The sequence below is a fragment of the Saccostrea cucullata genome, unplaced genomic scaffold, assembly GCF_032062105.1.
Source record: "Saccostrea cucullata isolate Sc308-1 unplaced genomic scaffold, CSIRO_AGI_Scuc_v1 ctg285, whole genome shotgun sequence".
In the NCBI taxonomy this organism is placed as follows: Eukaryota; Metazoa; Mollusca; class Bivalvia; order Ostreida; family Ostreidae; genus Saccostrea; species Saccostrea cuccullata.
This window is the reverse complement of record NW_026930592.1, coordinates 179,218-203,311: the sequence shown is the minus strand read 5'-3', so window position 1 is coordinate 203,311 and position 24,094 is coordinate 179,218. Positions and strand designations below refer to the sequence as shown.

The following is a 24,094-nucleotide window of genomic DNA, read 5'->3' as shown; positions in this document are numbered from 1 at the left end:
GTTGGGCTGTTATTTCATTGATGGGACTGCTTATGGGTAAAGAATATGCTTTTTTATATTTTTGAAAGGTCAAGGTCAGAAAACCCTCTCAATGATTTCAAGTTAAACTTATATATACAATAAGGCATTCTTCATTTTCTGGAATTGCAGCCCTTGAAGCCAGGTTAAAGGAAAGGGTTTTCAGGTAAAGCATTCTACGATATGCATGCATGAGAAGTAATCATGTTTTTCCTCAATCTGTGTTTGTTTTTGCCTATCAAACTGTGTTATCGATAATCGCTTCATTCATGATCAATGAGAATTATCTTGAGGGGAACTTTGCTGTAAATAGCTAAGTTAGATATCTCTCTCTGCTAGAACAACTGTCCTCGAGAGTGAAGTGTTCATTAATCAATATTGTTAGATAGATGTAATTGGTTTTCTGCATCTTACATAATCATGGTTTTTAAAAGGCCAAGGAAATTGATCTTGCCCATTATCATGATGGGTAGTTATTGTAAAGGAATTGTTAACATGGATGAAAAAAGAGAGGAAATTGCAACAGATTCAGATTTGCACAATACTTTGAAGATTTTGCATTTGTAACTTGGTGTAATAGGTGGCAATCCTAAGGAAGAAGGTCATTACAGATGTATTTTTATTACTTGCCAAATCAACAAGTATTAAATCTACATTATATCAACAGAATTCTGAAAGGAAACATTAATTGTGAAGGGATTATTTTTCATTGTTATAAGATATGAAAAAGTAAAATTAAACCTGTTAAGATTTAGTGATTTTCATGTTTGCTGAGAAATTGTTAATCATCTCAGCTGAACGGGAGTAATTATTGGATTTAAGAAATCTGTAGATTTAGTAGCCCATAAAATCCTGATGCATTTCTTGCAAGGATGGCTTCAGTGCTATCTGTTTCTGGCAGAAATAAGTGAAAATATAGCACTTATCCACAGTTTCCTAGGATTGTCACAGTGTACAAAATTTTTTTTTTATTTGCAGAGACTAAGGAAGTGAAGTTCATTCTGGAAGATTATCAGAGGAGGATCAGAGTCCTAAGGTAAGAGAATGGACTTTGTGAGGAGGCGACTCTCCCAGGGAGGGAGCAGTGATGACGAGGGGAAATCACTCTCCTCAAGCTTCTCCGAGGGAACCTCCAGGTTCTTCACCTCAATGGTGGCCAAGAAAAATGGACTTATTAATAACTTATCCTCCAAACTGGAGAATGTGATGAAGACCTCCTCTAGTCCAGAGGATTCAGACTCTGAATCGGTTAGTCCAGCACAGACCCCAAGTTCTAATTATAGCTCCTACAGTAACGGAAGCAGGAATTTCAGGGGAGATGACTTCTCAAATCAGCCATATCGATCAAAGAAAAAGACAGAGAGAATTGGCATTCCACGAAGACAGAGCTCGTCTGGGTATTCTGACAGCAGTGGGAATGATGAAGTGGCTGCTGGAAACATCAGCTTTGATGAGCCAATATACTCACCAACATCAAAATCAACATTTAACTATGATTCTAAAGAACATATGCTGAAATCAAATTGTGTGGGCTTGAAGAAAGTTAATAATGAAGACCAGGCCAAAATACAAAACATTTCACAAAACACTTTTGAAAGTGAAAGTAAAAGTAAGGTAACATCAGATCTACCAAAGACAGAGAGTCGGGAGGCTTCATCTGACAATAAATCAACAGAAGAAGGGGAAAATGACAGTGAAGAGGACAAAAATTCAAAAGTCTTCCCTGTGGAGAAGAGTGAAAAAGAGACAAACATCGATGTTGTGAATGAGTACAAGAGAGCACCAAAAATGAAACGCCGATCCAGTACGGTGGATGAAATGTTGTTTGACGACTACGTACCACCCGAAGAACCTGAGTATGAGGAAAATTCAGGTGAAAATGGAGATGAAAACTCAAATTCCAAGAGAAAAACTCTGATTCCTATGGGGGATTTGATGTCTTTTGATGATGACCCTGAAAAAGAAATTGTGAATCGTCGGAAAGTTCCCATTGGAGATGAAAAGTTATCTTCCTTTACCAGTGTCTCTAGCATTGACAGTTCTGAGTACAGTGTGGGCAATAATCATAATGGTAACGAGTCAACTTCTGAGTCTGAGTTTGGAGGCTTCCCTGTCAAACGAACATACTCAATGGGATCTGAAAACTCTTGGAGTTCATCATATAGTATAGACAGTCAGCCTGACGAACGAACACTGGAGTGTATGGAGTTTATGAAAGCCTTTGTGGATCAAATATTTGACCCTAGGTTTGTACCACATTTAAACATTGCATCATAATATTGCTCACCTGAGCTAAAGGTGAACTTTTCTGATTGAAGTGTCCATTATCTGCATCTGTTTGTCTGCTTGTTTACTTTTATATTTTTGTTTACATTTTTGATTTCCTCTCCACTGAGGACAATTTCAGGTTGACTTGAAAAAAATGAAAGACCATGTTTTCTTTCAAGGGGAAGATAGTCAAGAAAAGTCAAAATAGGACTGCTCATTTAGAAATCTCTTCAAGAACCATGGGGCCTGAAAAGTTGAAATCTATGTGAAATCTTCCTGATGTGAACTAAGGAAAGAAATGTTTGTTGAAATTTTGGCTCTTAATGAAAAGGTCCGGTTGGAAGGACAATGGAGAATCTTAGTTTTACGTGGAAATGTCTAGGGGAAGTCATGATCCTCCTTGCAATATGGGATCAAATTTTTTCTGGGAATTCTGCACTGATGAGTGTTATGGTTCTTGGGTCTCTTGTTTTTATATGCTTTTGTGTAAAGCATGGTTTGATGGTTGTTTTATTATTCTTCTAACCAGGTTTGAATCAAATTAGGAACTTTGCCACAATTTATTATGAGCTGCTAATCCAGTCTTCATAAATAATTATGTGCTACTATATACCTCAGTAATGAACATTATCAGATTTACATTTTATTTCATACAATTCTATCGGTATTTCAAGCTTTTCTGTTGCAAATTATTTTATTAATCTTGCAAAATTAATCAATATAATATGTAGCAGAAATTTTCTTAAAACAACATGTCATTTGCAAAGGTATTGTTTTTGTACCTATTTTGTACACATTCAGTATCTGAAAATTTATGGCAACTTCTTTGACTGTCAATACCTTGTCATATTGTCATCCTTATAGCTATAAAGGGAATAAAGAAATTTTCATAGAGTAATGTTTGTAATTAAGGGTCTTGGTTGAACTATGGATCTGTTCAAAAGCTATGGCCAAGGATAAAGTTTTATTTTTAAAAATTAGGTCAAATTCCAAGGTCAAAGTGTTAAAATTATAGGTAAGCAAGAAAAGATGTTATCACAGAGAAGATGCATGTGAAGTAGGAAAGCCCTAGCACTCACCATTTAAAAGTAAAGACCAAGGTTCAAGTTTGTTATAATTTTGAAAAAATGGGTCAACCCAAGAGATCAAGATCAAGAGGTCAAATATTTTACTGCTGTAGTACCCAAAGAAAGGTCACAAGCAATATGATGTGAAACATGAAAGCCTTTAGTTAGCTCTAACCAATCAAAAGTTATTGGCTAAGCAAAAGTTTTTGTAGATAAAGAGACAGACAGATTGACAGACAGGGCAAAAACTATATGTCCCAGAATCTTCAATTATGGGGGCATAAAATTGGTGCATCAATTTTTTCAAAGGTGGATCTTATAATGTAAAAACAATACTTTTCTCTGTGATGGCATTTGAATATACGTAAATTATAAGGGTTCATTCAGCTAATAAAGATGAATCGCTATATATAGTGGAAAATCAGGGGAGATATGATTGAGCTGAAACACTTTAATCTTTGTTTCAGTTTTACCATCATGCTATATAATACATCATTTTTATGGCGGTTTATTCCTTTTGATCCACTGTTTGATGAATCACAAGGACAGGGAGACAGAGGGCCCAATAGAATAAGCTTCATCTCTTAAAACGAAGGCCAAATCAATGATGGCACAGGAAAAATGGGAAATCATGTTTTATTTTTCTTGCGCTTTTTTAATATGGACAAAGTCACCATTTTATCTTTAATCTTTTCAGGTCTACAGGGAAACTTTATTGGAAAAATGTTTAAGTAGTCGCTTATATTATATATTTATAGACATTAGGGAATAGGTGCTTTTTTCTTAGATTCTTTATGAAATTCTTGATTGACGGCAAGCATCGTCTCAATCTTCACAATGTAGAGATATTGGTATTCACTAATCCTGTCATCCAATGGCTTAAGGCTAGTTACTTTGCAATAGGCTTTATCATCTAGCTTATATTCATCAGGTATCTATGGTAAATTTGACAAGTCAATTCTAGAACACCTGATGAATTGTATCTGATCAAAGAGTGGTCAGACTGGGGAATGCTATATATATGCTTTTTACAAATAACTGAATTCATATAGAATTGATCTCCAGAATATTTCTTATTGCATAAAGATTACCAGGGGTATGTCAAATTAATATATTCATATATGATTTGTTTTTGTATTTTTAGCAAGGAAATTTCTCAAACAGAAAAGGCAAAATTTGGAGAGTTTTGTCAGGTAAGTTTTTTTTATTTATATACAGTGGACCTTCAGAGGTCCGGACGCCAGATATCTGGATGCTTCAGTGTCCAGACGACTTTTCATTGGAACGGAATTTTTTAATGCTATTTTGTCTTGTTGAACAGAATAACTGGTAATTCAGATATCCGTATGCTTCACATATCCGGGCAAATTGACTAGGAACCAAAGCGTCCGGATAAATTGTCCACTGTATTTTTAGCTCTACTGGTCAGAGACCAGAAGAGCTTATGCGATAGTAATGCGTCCGTCTGTCTGTATGTTGTCTGTCTGTCTGTCTGTCTGTAAACAATTTTTCAAAATGCTACTCCTCCTACAGTTTTGGTCCGATTTCAATATAACTTGGCACACAAGTAGACTACACTAAGATACATAATTTTGTGCATCGGTTTTTGATTTCGATGAACGATGTTGCCGTGGTTACTAAAAATAGAAATTTCTGTGAAATTCTTTCAAAATGCTACTCCTCCTACAGTTTTGGTCTGATTTCAATATAACTTGGCACAAAAGTAGACTACACTAAGATACATAATTCTGTGCATCGGGTTTTGATTTCGATGAACGGTGTTGCCGTGGTTACTAAAAATAGAAATTTCTTTGAAATTCTTTCAAAATGCTACTCCTCCTACAGTTTTGGTCCAATTTCAATATTACTTGGCACACAAGTAGACTACACTAAAATACATAATTCTGTGCATCGGATTTTGATTTCGATGAACGGTGTTGCCGTGGTTACTAAAAATAGAAATTTCTTTGAAATTCTTTTAAAATGCTACTCCTCCTACAGATTTGGTCCGATTTCAGTATAACTTGGCAAACAAGTAGACTACATATATTCTGTGCATATATAAACGGTGTTGCCGTGGTTACTAAAAATAGAAATTTCTGTGAAATTCTTTCAAAATGCTACTCCTCCTACAGTTTTGGTCCAATTTCATTATAACTTGGCACACAAGTAGACTACACTAAGATACATAATTCTATGCATCGGTTTTTGATTTCGATGAACGGTGTTGCCTTGGTTACTAAGAATAGAAATTTCTTTGAAATTCTTTCAAAATGCTACTCCTCCTACAGATTTAGTCCGATTTCAGTATAACTTGGCACACAAGTAAACTACACTAAGATACATAATTCTGTGCATCGGTTTTTGATTTCAATGAACAATGTTGCCAGGTTACTAAAAATAGAAATTTCTGTGAAATTCTTTCAAAATGCTACTCCTCCTGCTGTTTTGTCTGATTTCAGTATAACTTGGCACACAAGTAGACTATACTAAGATACATAATTCTGTGCATTGGTTTTTATTTTGATGAGTGGCAAGGATCATTTTTCTATTTATTGCTGATTTAAAGTCTCAAGTCCCAACTGCTACTTTTCTCTTCCTTTGTTTTAAGTATAAACCAGTAGAGCTACAGTCTCGACAGAGACTTCTGGTTTATTGTAATTATTGTAAATATAGTCAATACAGAATTGATGCTTGTGTGATAATTCAAATGCTCCCTATAAATGTACAACAGAAGAATCGACATCAAGGCCAGAACTGTCACTCAGAATGCAATGCTATTTAGGAACAGAGATATAACTGTCTCTTCTAAAAGTTATCTTAATGCGGTTTTATTGTATTTCCCCTTATGTTGTGCACTATATATGTCAGGGAGGCAGATTTACCCCCTCTATTATGTTCTGTACTGGTGTCATTATGCAAATGTTGTGGCAGGATTAAGGAGTGCCTGACATGTAAATAAACACCTGGTCTCATTAGGACTTTATTTAGGGAGATGTGCAGCCATGTCGTTATCCTGGGGGTGAACCCACTGGCCCCCTTCTGCGGTCGAGGTAGTCCATTTGTCATGACAAGTTCTTGTTGTATTTTCAGGAGGTGGCCGGGAGACAATGGTTTGCACGATATGTCAATGGACAGGTTGGTACCACAGAAAATTGCATTCAGAAAACATCGGTACAATCTCATTTACGTGTTTATTTTATACAGAGAATTTTATGAATCCATGGCATTGAAAGAAAGATTGATACGACATGCATATCTAACTAAAAAGTATCATCAAGTTCTCTTTATGTTTTATATTATGTAATTTAAAAAAATGAAAGATTCTAATTTTTATGTTGTTTTGCTCTAAAATTAATTGTTTGGGTTACATTGAATTAATCAAAAAGAAAACAAAAACAAAAAAATTGGTAAGCTTATGTCTACAATATATATTTATGCCCCCCTTCGAAGAAGGGAGGGCATATTGCTTTGCTGCTGTCTGTCTGTCGGTCCACTTAGTTTCCGTTCATTTTATTCGCAATCGTTGCACATACTGAAATGAAATTTGGTATACAGATATATCACATGAATATCTAGGTCAAGTTCTGTTTTGGGCATGATTGCACTATTCTTGACAGAGTTATGCCCCTTGGACTTAGAAATATTTCCAATTATTTGCAGTTTCCGTTCATTTTCTTCACAGCCGTTGAACATATTGAAATGAAATTTGGTATACAGATATATCAGTTGAATATCCAGGCCAAGTTCTGTTTTGGTTAAAAATTATGTAATTTACATCTTTATGCCCCTTGAACTTTTAAAAATTCCAATTTTTTGCAGTTTCCATTCATTTTTTTCACTAAGTTTTTTTATGTAAATGTAACTTTATAACAGATTTATCATATGAATATCAAGACCAAGTTCTGTTTTGGATACAATCCAATCTGATTAAAATCAGATCCTTTGATCGGCTCACATAGATCGCTACACAAGGATCTGAAGAAACCCCATTCAGGGTCATCTCCTGGTGACCTTTGCTATATACAGTTATTTTGACCAATCAGTTATATGGATATAGCGACATAGAAGTGAAAGTAGCTGCGAAGAAGATCTTATCATTTTTTACAAAACAAAGAGCTAAAAAACAAGACAAAAGCAAGTACTTATTATATTACTGTACAGAAAAAAAACTGTGGTCCTTCTCTTGACAGGCTACAAAGCTTCACTTTTTCCTTCGTGTACATCTGGGCTTTCCCCTCTGTAACTGAATTGCAGATACTTTCCAATTCTCCAAAGTGAACATTTGATTGGATAATTGAAAGTCACCAGGAGATGACCCTGAATGGGGTTTCTTCAGATCCTTGTGTAACGATCTATGTGAGCGGATCAAAGGATCTGATTTTAATCAGATTGGGTACAATCGGGCCATTTTTGACAGAGTTATGCCCCTTAGACTTAGAAAAATTTCAATTATTTGCAGTTTCCATTCATTTTCTAAACAACCGTGGTACATACTGAAATGAAATTTGGTATACATATTTATCAGATGAATATCTTTGTTTTGAATAGGATTAATTATTTTTAACAAAATTAAGAATTATGCCCCTTAGATATAAAAATTCCAATTATTTGCAGTTTCCGATTTTCTTTGCAGAGGTTGCACATTTTTTGGTATACAGATTTATCAGCTGAATATCTAGGTCAGGTTCTGTTTTGGATACAATCGCACCATTTTTGACAGAGTTGTGCCTTATTGGACTTGGAAAAATTCCAGTTTGGGGGGAGGGGGGCATAAGTGTTTTACAAACATCTCGTTTTTTTCTGTACTACCATAATTGGTGTTACAGTAAAACTTGTTTAGTACGAACACGGATATAGCAATTCATGGATATAGCGAAGTTTTCCGGGGTCCCTTACAAAATTCTTATTAACAATTTTTGGTAAAAGCGAACTGATTTTGAGTCCCTTAGAGGTTAAAAATTATGTAATTTACATCTTTATAATGAATTTTTAAAGATCTCAAATTTTGTTATTTTAAACTTACTTTATTTTCACTAAGTATTTTTTTATATAAAATTTAATTAATAATAAAACCATAGTTATCCAAGGTATGTTTTGTAATAATTGGTTCCCTAACATATTCGGTAGAAATGCTTGAAGGAAAACGTGCATATTGCGAATTTGCTATATATAGTTATACGAATTCGTTATACAGATATAACAAATTACGGATACAGCAAATTAGATTCAGAGGTCCCCAGGACCTCAATTAAACCAAGTTTTACTGTAGTACTTTTTTCTTGCAAAAGCTTACTTTGTTCCTCACAGAATGAAGTGCAGTAGTTGCAGATATGTTACAAAGCATTATCTTTGTGATTAGTCTTGCATCAATCCCAAGACTGCTAACTATGCATTCATCAAAATACTTACCCCCGGTATTAAATACCAGTGGAGAAAGCTTGGCTAATTTGAAATATATACACTGTTGCATTTGTAAAGCTTAATTAAAATGAACTTCTATTGAAAGAAAATGTTGGATAATTATATACTGTAAATCACTTTTTATTCGCGAGAACTTTATTTTCGCGTAATTACGTGAGACAGTGTGCTCGCGAAAATTTAATTCTCGCATATAATAGTATTCCTTAAGATTATATAGAAATATATACAATTCGTAAAATTTTGCTTAATTAAAAGTCAATGACTATCTCGCGAAAATAAAATGTGTGGATAATTATATATCTTATATATATCTTATAGGGTTTCTTGTATTTTTTGAGGAAATGCATTCACTATTTCATAGTAAGAATGTTCACTGTAGCGTTTGGCAATAAATGTAAAAGAAATGACTGTTTTGTTTGATGAACAGTAAAACACCTTATAGCAAGCATGCTTATAATGCTATTTTTGATATACAGTGTATAATAACAATAAACTTTGACATTCCGTACAGAGGGTACATAACAAGCGGGTGACAGAGCAGATATTTTTCCAGCTGGTGCAGTATTTTGCAGTTGTGCTGTTTGAATGTGGGGAGGCTGAAGATTTTACTCCTGCCAAGTCACTCATGAACATGTGCTTCACTTTCTACTATGAAGGTAAGTCACAGAGTACGTCTCTCAAAGCTAAAATATTGATCAGACTGTCCCTCTTAGCTCTTGTCCTACCTGAACCAAACTTTCCTGGATGATGCAACTAGAATTCACTCTTCCAAGACTGGCTTCAGATGCTGGAGCTGTTCTTCATTTTCAAGATAAATGGCCAAGTTATAAGCCTATGTTGTCCTATGATGTTCAAACTTGCATTGATAAAGCATTCTGGGTAGCTTTTTATCAGATGGCTTTGGCTGCTGGGTCTGACCTTCATTTTCCAGATGAGTGAACAGATTCAAGCTTTACCTGTATGAAACTCTTGCATGTATGATGAATCTAGACATGCCAGATTTGCTTCAAATATGGAATCTGATGTCCTTTTTTTTGAATGAGTGAACAGATTGCTTTTAAAGCTTTTATTCCCAAGTAACATGTTTCTTGGTCCAAATTAATAAGAGTGATGAATCTTGGAATGTACCCTACCATACTTGCTTTAATTTAAATGCTCGATCAGACTTACATTTACTGAAGCAGGTTCACTCCCAAGTAAATTTAAGTCCTATGATGACCACACTTGCATGGCAGATGAACTACAGACTTGCTTTTGATGCTGAATCTGATGTGTTTTCTAAGCAAATAAACAGGTAATTGAACATTTTAAGTTTCTGGAACAGGTACATCTTCAAGTATCTATGCTATAGATTCTACTTAGACCAAACTTGTATAGATGTGTCTAGAAATGCACAATACCAGAGCATTTCTTTGGGTAACATTCCTAGATGTGAACTCTGAAATCTTTGGTTACTATGTTTTTAAAAATATGGTATAGATATAAGTTTTAGATTTGATCATGATTGAGAAGATAAATTACATTGAAAATTTTAAGCTTTTGAAAGTAGGGGTTTCATCCATATATTTAGAAGGGAGGTCTGAACCAGGTGAGCATTGCTGCCCATAGGTGGATGTCTTGTTATTTCTACTCTGTTATAGCAGTCCTTACTAAGGACCTCATATATAATAGATTTCTGAACAGCTTTAGACTAGGAAAGTGAAGTATTGTATAACAGTATGTATCATTCATGATCAAGGACTGTTTTTAGATCAAGAATTGACTCTATTACAGTGTATACCAAAAAGAAGTGTATGGAAAACATCTCATTAACAGAAAGTTAATAAAATCACTCACCATGATTAAGATGAAGATTAGTGTACTTTTGCTTCTGTAATGAACAGCAACTTCCAGTTCCTGCTACTTATATACATACAGTTCACTTGTACCTTTAGCCTCTTAAGATTGATCAATATTTGAGATAATGTTAGTTTTCTGGTGTTATTCAATTTCATATTTTGCTAGAAAGGTCTCAATCATATGTTGCAAATAAACAGGATCAACTTATAGGAAAGTTCCTTGGCTCTACAATGATGCATATGATTTCTTCTTTAATTAAAAAAGATAGTATTAATATTATTCTAATATTTACTTTGGAGAAATGCAAAATATTGATGATTTCATCTATTAAATCATTTGAAGGAACATTTTTATGCCCCTGTAAACAAAAAATGGGGGATGTAAGGTTTTTGTCTTGTTCATCTGTCTGTCTATCTGTCCCCCAAAACTTTAACATTGCCCATAACTTTTGATTGGTTGGAGTAATTGTTCTCATGTTTAACAAGTGCACTTCTTGTGACAAGGATGGTCATTGGGCACCAACATATTTGAATTCTTGACCTTGAATTTGGTGTTTGACCCAATTTTGCAGGAATTTACCCAACTTTAACCTCCGCCATAACTTGAACAGATAGGGATAGGGCTTTCATACTTCACAAGTTTATTCATTATAGTAAGACCTTTCCATGGATATAAATATTGTTTGACCTTTGATTTTTACCTACTTTGAAAAAAAAAAAACTTTAATTTCGGACATAACTTTTTGAACAGTCCATATTAGGGCTTTCATATTTCACAGATATATTCCCTGTGACAAGGCTTTCCTTTTGACCTTGATCTTGGAGTTTGACCTACATTTAAAAATCTTTTACCTTAGCCACATTTTTAATTGGTTAGTGCTTGGATGTTCATTTTACAAGTATATTCATTGAGAACAAATCCTTTCTTCTGGAAGCAACATTTTCATATCTTGACCTTAGAGTTTGACTTGCATTTGAGAAACTACAATTTTCACCAAAAGCTTTCATATGGGGGCATCAATGTTACACAAACACAGCTTGTTTTTTTGCACATAAAAGTGAAATAATTAATGACACAGAAATGAAGTCATTTCCAGGTTAAGCTTTACCTAGACACCATCTTTCTTAATTTAATTATACATGTACATGCTAAGCAGACATTAATTTATATAAATGCTAGTATTTACTGACATTAATTTTGTTGACAGGTTGCCATGGTAAGAACTTCCTGTACAGTTACCTTAGAGACCAGCCTATCTGGCAGTCACTGAGGTTCTGGAATGCTGCATTCTTTGATGCAGTACAGCTGGAGAGATCCAAGAGACCTGTCTGTACCAGGTACGCTTAATGTTCTCAATAAACACAAGTCATCTTTACCTATCCATCTCTCTGACAAATTTGTGAGGACCTTTGTATACTGCTAGATTTACTTTTGGTAATGAAATTACAAAGAAGACACAAACTGTCCCCTCAATAAGCTTTCATACTAAATTTGGATTTTTTAATCCATTCTAAAGGACTTGAAAAGGTGAAAGTAGTTTAAAAGGAAAAAAAAATGTAATTCTATATTCCAGATAGAGATTCTTGAAAAAGGAAATTCTGAATAAAGCCTGTGTTTCCTGTAAATTTTTAATTGAAATGTATTGTTTTAAAGATGTCAGAAAACTTTGTTAGAATAGTAAACTTCTCCTGTATTAATTATTTTTGGTCTCTGCAGTCAGAGGTGTAGATTTTTGTCATTGGCTGGTGCTATGTTTTACACCCAGCTGGCCTTAGAGAAATCAAAGCTACTAATAGTAGTGCATAGCTAAAAAAACAATTACAGTTGAATATCAGTATATCTGGAATTTGAAGGGCCTTGGAAATAAACTTTGCTTCGCACATTTTGAATCAGTAAATTCCTGTATGCTCGCACATTTTCCTTAACTACTGTATTATCATGTTATCAATCAAGAGTTGTCCTGTCATCTGTTATTAAATCTCAAGCATTCTCGCAATAAATAAAAAAAAAAAAATGTTATTCTTCTCTTCATCATATATAATCATAATGTAATCTATTCTAAAAATTAATTCATGTATCTTACAATCTAATTAAAATTAGATGTTAGATCCGCTCGCATACTCGCTACACTAACATCTAAAAACATCCTATAGAGGGTCATGTCAGAGGTCAAATTCTATCAACCAATCAAATGGTCGCCTGCAAAATTATGATATTTTCCCGCGTTTCGCTAGTATAATTTTATACAAGATGTTTATACGCATGTTGTGTGGATTGCGAAGTGACCACTGCTTTGATTTTGAGGTGTAGTACATTTTTTAAAGGTTGGTCACTGGCCGACTGATTAAATTTTTTAAATTTATGTATAAAGGGTATAAGTGAATATATTTATATACATATATTTGATTTTTTTTAGGGTTTTATTGGTAGGTTGTGAGGTCCGTCGCAAATTTTTTGCTAAAAACACAGGTTTCTAGAGTTTTTTAAAAATTATTTTTATCTCTAGTTTTTCCTGGCCGGCCCTGATGCTTTTCATGTTTATCACAAAGAATATTTTAGAATTATAATTGATGCAGCAGTTTTGGGGGATTTTGATGTTTTTATTTCTCATACACAATGTCATGTGTTATATATATGTATATTGATGTACTGTTAATAAAATACGGCGTCCAGCACACGCACGGCTGGCTGTCATGCATAGAATGATGTTTGTTTGTATAAAAGTAATGGAGTGAATACTCTTACATTTGTTGAAGGGAATAAGTCTAGAATTGTTCTGAATTTGACCTTTGACGTGACCCTCTATGGGATGTTGTTAGATGTTAGTGTAGCGAGTATGCGAGCGGATCTACATGTAACATCTCATTTTAATTAGATTGTGTAACTTATTGCATATATCGAAAATATGGCGGCTTTGCATAATCCATGCCATGCTTATGTACTTACAATTTTACAATATCTATTACACATTTTTCATGTCCCTGCCCTATGATGTCAAACGCAGGGACAGTCGCACGAGATTTACATGCATATTAGGCCTACATAGCTCCTGGCCTATGCTTGGTGAAATTTACAATCTGATGGAATTATGAAGAAATCAACTCAACTAACTTTCAAAGAGTTATCACAGAGAAAACAAATAGAAATGAAAATTCATGTAGATAGGTATCACCCTGTTTATGCCGTTATCTTGACAACAATTTTGGAATTGGATAACATTGAAATGTGTGTGTACTTGAAATTTAAAGGAATATTTTTTTAAACCAAAAAAGAAACCCACAAGGGAAATAGGGGGGAATATAGTGAAAAACATGTCTCAAGTATATAGCATTTTTTCCCTAAATATAACTTGCTTTCAGCATTGTTACATGATGGCTATTAAATATGGAAAGCCACAATGTAATTAAGTTTCATAATAAGCATGAGAAAATGAGAGACAACATTCCTGATAAACATGTAACCTGCTTCTGATGATAAATGATGTGGTGGTATGTCTTCTACTGTTCCTTATTGCACAATAATTCTTTTAAACTAAAGTATGGTTGAGAACAATCTTTTTTCATCTCAATTATGACATTTTTACGTACTTATGTCTTAAATGATGTTTATAGAAGAAAACCATTTAAGAGGAATTATCTTGCACCGTTTCATCAGACAGTTTGTCTTTTTTGTGGTTGGGAAAACCAGGTATAATTCATAGCTTTTTAAGGTCACCATAGTCACTGATGCCACTTATTTCAGTCTTTGGATTCCCATCTTACATCGATTTTGGCAGCAGGGAGGGTAGTTAGGGGATGACAAATAGATTTTTAAGGCACTTGTCCCAGGGCAAGTACATGGTCAAGATTCACTTGCCCTACCTAAATACTGTAAACCAACTTTTATTGTATTTATAAATATTTAAGAAAGAGGAAGACAAATATTTCAGTAGATCATGCAAGCCTTTATTTTCGCGATCAAGCCTTTTTCGATCTGTTTTAAATTGACAATACTTTAAGTTGGTTACAAAGTATTCGCGATGACGAGGCTGTCGCGAACTTTGCGAAAATTTCTCGCACGCGAATAAAAGTTGGTTTACAGTATTTGCTTGCCCTACAGTAAGCTGATACTGTATTTATAAATATTTAAGAAAGAGGAAGACAAATGTTTCAGTAGATCAACAAGCGGCAGCCCCTATGTCCACCTTTAAATATATGACTTGCTAATATATTTTTTTTGTTAAGTCACTTGCCCATGGGCAAGTGGTTGATGAAATTTCACTTGCCCACCCCTAAAATTCACTAGCCCCGGGCGTCTGGCAATGGGATTTGTCTTCCCCTGGGGTAGTACATATCTTGAAAAATCAGAATATCCTTGAAAATCTTTGCCTTTACACACAGTCATACATGTATAGCAGGCAGACTATTAACCTGTCAGTGAATTTAATTTTAAAAAAAAAAGAAATAAATGAATTTCTACTGCATACAAGATATTTGTCCCCATTTTATTTTAGTCCCTTATGCCTCATTGCAAGTGGGCAAATTTAAAATGAATTGAATTCAATGGTAGCCTTACAGTATATAAGCATTATATAAAGTTATTATACAAAAATAGAAACTTGCACAAAATAGCCATACAAAATTAAAAATAATGCTGAATTAAATCAATATCTATTATATTGTCTGAGTATAGAGATATATAATTATATCGTTATGAAAAGCTCATCTTGTATGTAATGCTGTTTCTATATTTGAATGTCTATTAATCTCAAAGACACGCCTTCTTCATTTGGGTGATGAGGCCATTAATTATGGTTGGTTTCCCTGTAAGGCTGGTGTGACAAATGAACTGTCTACCAGAGGCTGGGTCTTACTGTCGTTTCTCACCGTTTTGTTGATTTTTGTAGCGATGAAGGTGATGATCAACAGAAGGATGACAGACAGTTCCAGGAAAACATCACCTTTGGACAGCTAGGGTACTGCACATTAATCTAAAAACAGTTAAAATGGAAGCTGTTGTGAAATGAAGTATTAGATAACAATGAAAAAAAAAAAACAATAAATGATTCCACTTTTTTAATCAAAGAATCAAACAAAGTATCAGTAAATGGTATGAAATTTCAATTCAGTGATTCAATTTCATTTGATAAATGTATATATTTGTCAAAACCAAGGTAAATGGAGCCAATAAAAAATTGTTTTTCTTCCTTTTTTCCTACCCATTGCCCTTTCTCTTATTCTGTATCATTTAATTTGTAATAAGTTTTGTATCCCATACATGTCTTTGTACTTTAAGGACTTTCACGTGCAATATGAGGGCATTTGGTTTGTCCAAGGAACTGTGTGTAGAATTTCTGAGGAAACAATCAATAATTGCCAACCTGAAAAGGGGTAAGCTCAAAGGTTAATCTTATTTATAGAAGTAAAAATAAAATTACATTAAGTTCTTTAAGTTACTAGATGCCTGTTCATGGCAATTTTGAGGTGATATTTATTATGAGGGGTTAATGATGAAATCTTAATTTTTAGCTCACCTCAACGAAGTTGGGGGAGCTTATGTAATACCCTCGGCGTCGGTGTCGGCGTCGGCGTCCCAGATTAAGTTTAAGTTTTTTGGAGCAGTTTTCTTTTTAAGTACTTCTATGTCATATATTGATTAGACATGCATGGAAGATGGTTCTAGTGTGTTTCATTGTACCAGTCAAAGTTTCAGATGCTGCAATTTCAGCAAAGGAATGACCAGGTTAATGTTTTTGGAGAAGGTTAACATTTTTGGTGCAGTTTTTGGTGTAGGTTTCATTTCCAAGTAACTATAAGCCCTATGTTGACCAGGCTACTACCGGGCTTGCTTCGGATGCTGAATCTGACCTACATTTTCCGGTTGAGTGAACAGGTTAAAGTTTTTGGTGTAGGTTTCATTACCAAGTAACTATAAGCCCTATGTTAACCAAAGTTGCATGGATGATACATCTAAGGATGCATACTACCGGGCTTGCTTCGGATGTTGAATCTGACCAACATTTTCTGGTTGAGTAAACAGGTTAAAGTTTTTGGTGCAGTTTTTGGTGAGGGTCTCATTTCCGAGTAACTATAAGCCCTATGTTGACCAAACTTGCATGGATGATACATCTAAGGATGCATACTACCAGGCTTGCTTTGGAGGGTGATTCTGACCTACATTTTCCGGTTGAGTGAACAGGTTAAAGTTTTTGGTGCAGGTTTCATTTCCAAGTATCTATAAGCCCTATGTTGACTAAACTTGCATGGATGATACATCTAAGGATGCATACTACCGGGCCTGCTTCGGATGCTGAATCTGACCTACATTTTCTGGTTGAGTGAACAGGTAAAAGTTTTTGGTGCGTGATTCATTTCCAAGTAACTATAAGCCCTATGTTGACCAAACTTGCATGGATGATACATCTAAGGATGCATACTACTGGGCTTGCTTCGGATGCTGAATCTGACCTACTTTTTGTGGATGAGTGAAAATGTTAGTTTTTGATGCATGTTTCATATCCAATTAACTATGAGCCTTATAATGAGCAAACTTGCATGAATGATACATCTTAGGATACACACTAATGGACTTGCTTCTGATGCTGAATTCAACATACATTTTTCAGATAATAGACCAGGTAAAAGTTATGAGTGCAGGTCTATTACCAAAAAAAACTATAATGTTTATATAACATTGTATAAACCAAACTTGCACAAATGTTGCATCAAGAGACGAAAACTCAAATTTGCTTCAGATGCTGGATTTTAATTACATTTTCATGAAGAAGAACTAGTTTAAATTTTTTATGTAGGTCTATTTCAAATTATCAGATCAAAATTGCTTAAATATTTTCATTTTTGGAATGTGCACTTTTTGTTGGTTGTGTGACTTTGGCTTACTTAAAGACAACATTCGTTGAGGTGAGCTCTGTAATCTCTGATTACCTATGTTTTAGGATGCAACTAAACAGCTCTCATATCATAATTTGACCATCATATTAATGGTTTGGTATTAATAATGGTCAAATGTCATTGCTGTGACATGAAACTCAATTTTTAGCTCTACTGGTCAGAGACCAGAAGAGCTTATGCGATAGTAATGCGTCCGGCATCCGTCCTTCTGTCTGTCTGTCTGTCCGTCTGTCTGTAAACAATTTTTAAAAACGCTACTCCTCCTATAATTTTAGTCTGATTTTAATATTACTTGGCACACAAGTAGACTACACTAAGATACATAGAATAGTGCATCGGTTTTTGATTTCAATGAACGGTGTTGCCATGGTTACTAAAAATAGAATTTTCTGTGAAATTCCTTTAAAACGCTACTCCTTCTACAATTTTGGTCTGATTTCAATATAACTTGGCACACAAGTAGACTACACTAAGATACATAGAATAGTGCATCGGTTTTTGATTTTGGTGAATGGTGTTGCCATGGTTACTAAAAATAGAATTCTCTGTGAAATTCCTTTAAAACACTACTCCTTCTACAGTTTTGGTCTGATTTCAATATTACTTGGCACACAAGTAGACTACACTAAGATACATAGAATAGTGCATCGGTTTTTAATTTAGATGAACGATGTTGCCATGGTTACTAAAAATAGAATTTTCTGTGAAATTCCTTTAGAATGCTACTCCTTCCTCAATTTTGGTCTGATTTCAATATAACTTGTCACAAAAGTAGACTATACTAAGATACATAGAATAGTGCATCGGTTTTTGATTTCAATGAACGGTGTTGCCATGGTTACTAAAAATAGAATTTTCTGTGAAATTCCTTTTAAAACGCTACTCCTTCTACAGTTTTAGTTTGATTTCAAAATAAGTTGGCACACAAGTAGACTACACCAAGATACATAAAATAGTGCATCGGGTTTTGGTTTCGATGAACGGTGTTACCATAGTTACTAAAAATAGAATTTTCTGTGAAATTCCTTTAAAACGCTACTCCTTCTACAGTTTTAGTTTGATTTCAAAATAAGTTGGCACACAAGTAGACTGCACCAAGATACATAAAATAGTGCAATGGTTTTTGATAAGTACAAACCAGTAGAGCTACAGTCTCAACAGAGACTTCTGGTTTTTTTAAACTCTTCACAAACAAAGTTTAAGGCTATATAGAAATCACCTTGAAATTCTTTGTTTTATTGTTCATTTGTGTCTGCATGGACCGTTAATTGTAATCTAAAAATGTGATCTGATGAAAAACAGTGCTTACTGTAAAATCACATATTTTCGAGGGGTCAATTTTTTTTAGATTTGAGGAAAATATATTGATTTTTGGGGATTTGATTTCATAGTTGGAAAATGTTTAGTATTAATGCTTATGTAATTTTACATTTTGTGGTGGTCATAAATTCATGGGTCTCTCCATACTTCGAAAACAACGAAAATTATACCCCCACAAAAATAAGTGATTTCACAGGATTACCTTAGGGTGTCCCGAGACCTTAACAAAAGGTTATTTAGAGAAGTTTAAGGTCATTGGCAGAAAAAGAGCATAATTTTTGTTTCGGCCATACTGTAAACCAACTTTTATTCGCGACGACTTTATTTCACGATTTAGCAGGGGTTAACTAGTTCGCGACGATTAATTTTCGCGATCAAGCCTTTTTGGATCTGTTATTCATAGACACATAACACCTTAAGGCAAGAAATATTCACGATGACAAGGCTCTCATGAACTTCGGGAAAATTTCTCGCATGCAATTAACAGTTGGATTACAGTACATGTATTTGTAATTTGAAAAGATTAGAAGGTCCTATAAACAAAAAGGTTGCTTATCAGCTACAAGTGTGCTGTGATCTGGGGCCTGTTTCACAAACGTTTCCTAAGATATGCCTAAGTTATAACTTAGGAAGTTCCTAAGATTTGTCACAGGTGTTTCACGAAACAATCTTATCTTAAAATTTTCCTATGTCATTTCTTAAATTGTGCCTTTATAAGGACTAATGAAATAACTTCGCACCTCTATCTACATCTCTCAGTATATAGGGGTATGTCAGTCTGGGTTATATTTTTAGCTTCAAAAAGGGAGGGGATTATCCCTACTTTCAAAGGACTAGGACAGATGTTTTAATTTTGCGAAGTTTGCTGCTAGAACTAAGCATTCACAGACACACCCTTTCAAGCCTTCTTCCCTTCTGAGCATACAACATTTGTATTTTTTAAAAATATTGTTCCATGTTTTATACGTTTACTTTATTTTGTTCTTTGTAAGGTATTGATCCCAGGTATTGTTTTTAGCTCACCTGTCCGGCGTCCGTCTGTCTGTCTGTAAACTTTTCACATTTTCGACTTCTTCTCAAGAACCGCTGGGCCAATTTCAACCAAACTTGCCACAAAGCATCCTTGGGTTAAGGGGATTCAAGTTTATTCAAATGAAGGGCCACGCCCTCATTCAAGGGGAGATAATTGGGAATTAATGAAAATTTGGGGGTATGTTTTAAAAATCTTCTTCTCAAGAACCACTGTGCCAGGAAAGATGAAACTGATGGGGAAACATCCTCAGGTAGTGTAGATTTAAATTTATTCAAATCATGACCCCCAGGGGTAGGGCGGGGCCACAATGGCCGACCAAAGTTTTACAAAGAAATATATAGGAAAATTCTTTAAAAATCTTCTTCTCAAGAATGACAAAGCCATAATTGATCATATTTATATGGATGCATCCTCAGGTAGTGTAGATTCAAGTCATGACCCCTGGGGGTAGGGCGGGGCCACAATGGCCGACCAAAGTTTTATAAAGAAATATATAGAAAAATTCTTTAAAAATCTTCTTCTCAAGAATAACAAAGCCATAATTGATCATATTTATATGGAAGCATCCTCAGGTAGTGTAGATTCAAGTTGTTCAAATCATGACCCCTGGGGTAGGGTGGGGCCAAAATGGCCGACCAAAGTTTTACATAGAAATATATAGGAAAATTCTTTAAAAATCTTCTTCTCAAGAATAGCAAAGCCATAATTGATCATATTTATATGGAGGCATCCTCAGGTAGTGTAGATTCAAGTTTGTTCAAATCATGACCCCTGGGGGTAAGGCGGGGCCAAAATGGCCGACCAAATTTTTACATAGAAATATATAGGAAAATTCTTTAAAAATCTTCTTCTCAAGAATGACAAAGCCATAATTCATCATTTATATGGAAGCATCCTCAGGTAGTGCAGATTCAAATTTGTTCAAATCATGACCCCCGGGGGTAGGACGGGGCCAAAATGGCCGACCAAAATTTTAGATAGAAATAAATAGGAAAATTCTTTAAAAATCTTCTTCTCAAGAATGACAAAGCCATAATTCATCATATTTATATGGAAGCATCCTCAGGTAGTGTAGATTCAAGTTTGTTCAATTCATCATCCCCGTGATAGGGCGGGGCCAAAATGGCCTACCATAGTTTTACATAGAAATATATAAATAATAATAAATATTGTGAACTGACATTTTTATATACCTTGTACTAATTTTGACACATGTTTGCCAATTATTGAAATCCTAGTATTTACGTGCAAAGTAAAGCAGTTTTAACCTGGAGAGAACACAACCATCCATATACCTGGTACTAGTAGTTCATTGGATTTTCTCTCCCCAAACACATTCTCTCTCTCCATAAGAAATCTGGAATTGCAGCCGCAATATTTAGTTTCTTCCTAAGTCATTGATTTACCTTTCCTAAAGTTATGACATAACTTACGAATATCCTAAGATAAGACGAGGTTAGTGAAACAGATAAGTAATGTACTTAGGAAAAAGTTCTTTCCTAAGATATAACTGAGGCCTAACTAGGCTTTGTGAAACGGGCCCCTGAACTTTAAATCTTAAGGGTGAGTTCATTAGTTTATGGTCCATAACTTTGTGAATAATTGGACACAATGGTTATTTATGAAATTAATACATTTACTCTATTTAGTGATAAAATACTCATGTATCATATGTATGATTTTGTAGAACAAGTCCAAATGTTAAAAGACAACGTAGACAAATGGCGGGAATCTTAGCCTGTGAACCTACATTCCAAGAAAGATAACTCTACATGTTGCAGAGAAACATCAGTCAATATGCATTGTTTTTATCAGCTTTATTTGAGTTTATGTAAAAACACTCCTCTGTGTAAACTGCAGTAAAGTTTTAAAGATAATAATTTTTGTTAATTGTTAAACATTTTCAAGATTTCTGAAAAAAAGAAGAAGAACCATAGTAAGTTTTTCGTTCCCAGTTTCTGTCATTCCATTGGGTTTGGTAAACTAAAGATGTATGATTGAAATGTTCAGAAATTCTATTTTTGTGGTTGATGGACTGTCAATGTCTACAAAACTGGAAGATCATAATTACATGTGTATCATGGATACAGTCTATTCTGGTCCATGAACATTGTCAAAGATAATGTACTGGAATACTTTTTATTTCAATGGATTCAGCTTTTCAAATACATGTATGTATGTAGTGATTGGGTTTCATTTAGTAAAACTAAATGATAAGTTTAAACTCATTTAGATGTTAAACTTTACATACTGTAATAAACATGGTGCAATATTGTTGAAATGTTAATACTGTAGTTACCGGTATTTTAAATTATTTACAAAGTTGTTATTCATAGCATTTATTGTTTACTTTTATTTCAGAATTCTAGAATATGTACAATTTTTCATTTCTTTTTTTTTTTTAAACATATTTTTTGAAGACATTCCTTTATTTTCATGAAATCCACACTGAGTGTTCCAAAGAGGTGTAATATATATGTTTTCTTTTTCCTTGTTGATTTTTAGAGATGTATATCATTCTGTAAAGAACATGATAGGGTAAGACCCATTTTTGGCCCCTGGTTTGAGATGTTCTTTAGAATGATGCAACAATTTATAAATTGAAAACCACTTATCACCCCTGCCACAAAATGAGAATTGGTTCTTAGTTATGGGATACACAGATGTCACAGGAAGGTCATAAAATATGTCAATTTTTGCACTTTTTGGCAAATTTTCATCAATTTTACAGCATATTTTCTTTCACAAAACATAGAGCACAAGCTTGTCTATCTACCAGATTTATATATTTCATACATAAGTATCAGATGCATCTTTTGTGTAAAAATCTCAGATAGGCAAGCTTGTGCTCTATGTTTTCTGAAGTGAAAATTATCTCAAATATGACAAAATTCCACCAAAATTGAGAAAATCAGGAAAACGTCCTATTTCTGCACCCTTTTGTGGCCTACATGTAAGCATTGAACCAAAGTTAGTCTGATCTTAAAACAAGCATCAATTTAAGTTCTTAACTACAAACTATCACAGTTTTAACTGTGTACTGATTTTTACACCAAATAAGGGGCCAGATTCAGTGGTTACCCTATCTTGCCCTTTCTGTTTTTTATTTATTGTTGCTATCTAAATTTTTTCAAGAGACTAAATTTCTAGATGTAAAAATTTCTGTCTGTATCTTTTGAGACAGAATTTTGTGGATGTTTGACACTAGTTATGGTTGTGTATCAGTTGTTTGCACATGTTACAGTGGGTAGTTGTATGGTTGTACATGTATATACAGGTATAATTAGATCTGTAACACTGTAGTCTTTCAGTACTCATGTCAAAAAAGTGATATTTGTTATTTGAATTGTTCAGCTCCTGTGAGTCATTCCATTTTATATTTTGTTTTTGTGTTGTCTGAAGAAATATTATTAGTCATGTAGGTGTTGCTTCTATTGCAAAATGACATGTGGGTTGATTTTATCTTTGTCTCTCAGATTTTCTCTCTCAACCATTTTAAATTGCATATTAAATCTATCATTACTTGCTGAACAGAAAAATAATCAAATATTGTTTTACATTATTGAATACCTTTTATAATTAGACATTTATAACAGTATATGTGACAGAACTTATAATGTTAGACTAGTCTCTATGTTGAAGCTAGATAAAGCTATAATTAGCATTGTAGAGGCCTGTTTTCTGCCTCGCCTGAGTAAAATCTGTGATAGTCCTAAATGTTGTTATCTTGTTTCTGTAGGAACCAATAGGATCAATACTCTGTGTTCAGTCAGACAAAAATGCAATAAATCTTATAAAAGAAAATGGGGTTGTTCTGTCTTTGTTGCATAATGAATGTTTATTGTACTGAAGTCTTAAGCAGAAGTTTGTGTTCTATACTACATTGTACAACAAAATAACATACCCAGTTCCATGGGCCACAATGCTCACCTGAGTATCCAGCTCTGCTATACATCAAAGATTTAAAAGATTTTCATATTTCCGTGAAAATCCCATATTATGAAGTCCAAACTTTAACATTTTACAGATGAATAGAGAGCAAGGTGATTGACAGGGTCCAGGTGAAAAGAAGTCCAAAGGGACTAGAATCACTTTATATTAAATGTCAACTGATCACTTTTATTTTAATTAAATGCCTTAGTATCCTTCAGATAAAGTATTGTAATTCCAAAGGTAGGTCATTTTGACCTTTTTAGTTGGCACACTCTAATTTTAAGTGTAATTGATTCTAAGCC

At 34.1% G+C, this 24,094-nt stretch overlaps 1 protein-coding gene across 3 annotated transcripts in view; it reads left to right on the top strand.

The window, feature by feature from the left end:
- The window catches only part of LOC134229205 (uncharacterized), a 43,092-nt gene extending 19,429 nt beyond the window's left edge, over positions 1-23,663 (top strand). For 2 of the 3 annotated variants that reach the window (XM_062710910.1, XM_062710908.1), the window contains exons 2-9: positions 997-2,264; positions 4,498-4,546; positions 6,447-6,491; positions 9,289-9,433; positions 11,824-11,953; positions 15,502-15,570; positions 15,891-15,985; positions 21,547-23,663. In XM_062710910.1, coding sequence (XP_062566894.1) covers positions 1,063-2,264; positions 4,498-4,546; positions 6,447-6,491; positions 9,289-9,433; positions 11,824-11,953; positions 15,502-15,570; positions 15,891-15,985; positions 21,547-21,596 — 1,785 coding nt within the window. In that variant the 5' untranslated portion in view covers positions 997-1,062 and the 3' untranslated portion in view covers positions 21,597-23,663. The remainder of the gene's footprint in view (positions 1-996; positions 2,265-4,497; positions 4,547-6,446; positions 6,492-9,288; positions 9,434-11,823; positions 11,954-15,501; positions 15,571-15,890; positions 15,986-21,546) is intronic. The other variant, XM_062710909.1, reaches the window with a different exon arrangement.
- The last annotated feature ends 431 nt before the right edge of the window (positions 23,664-24,094 follow it).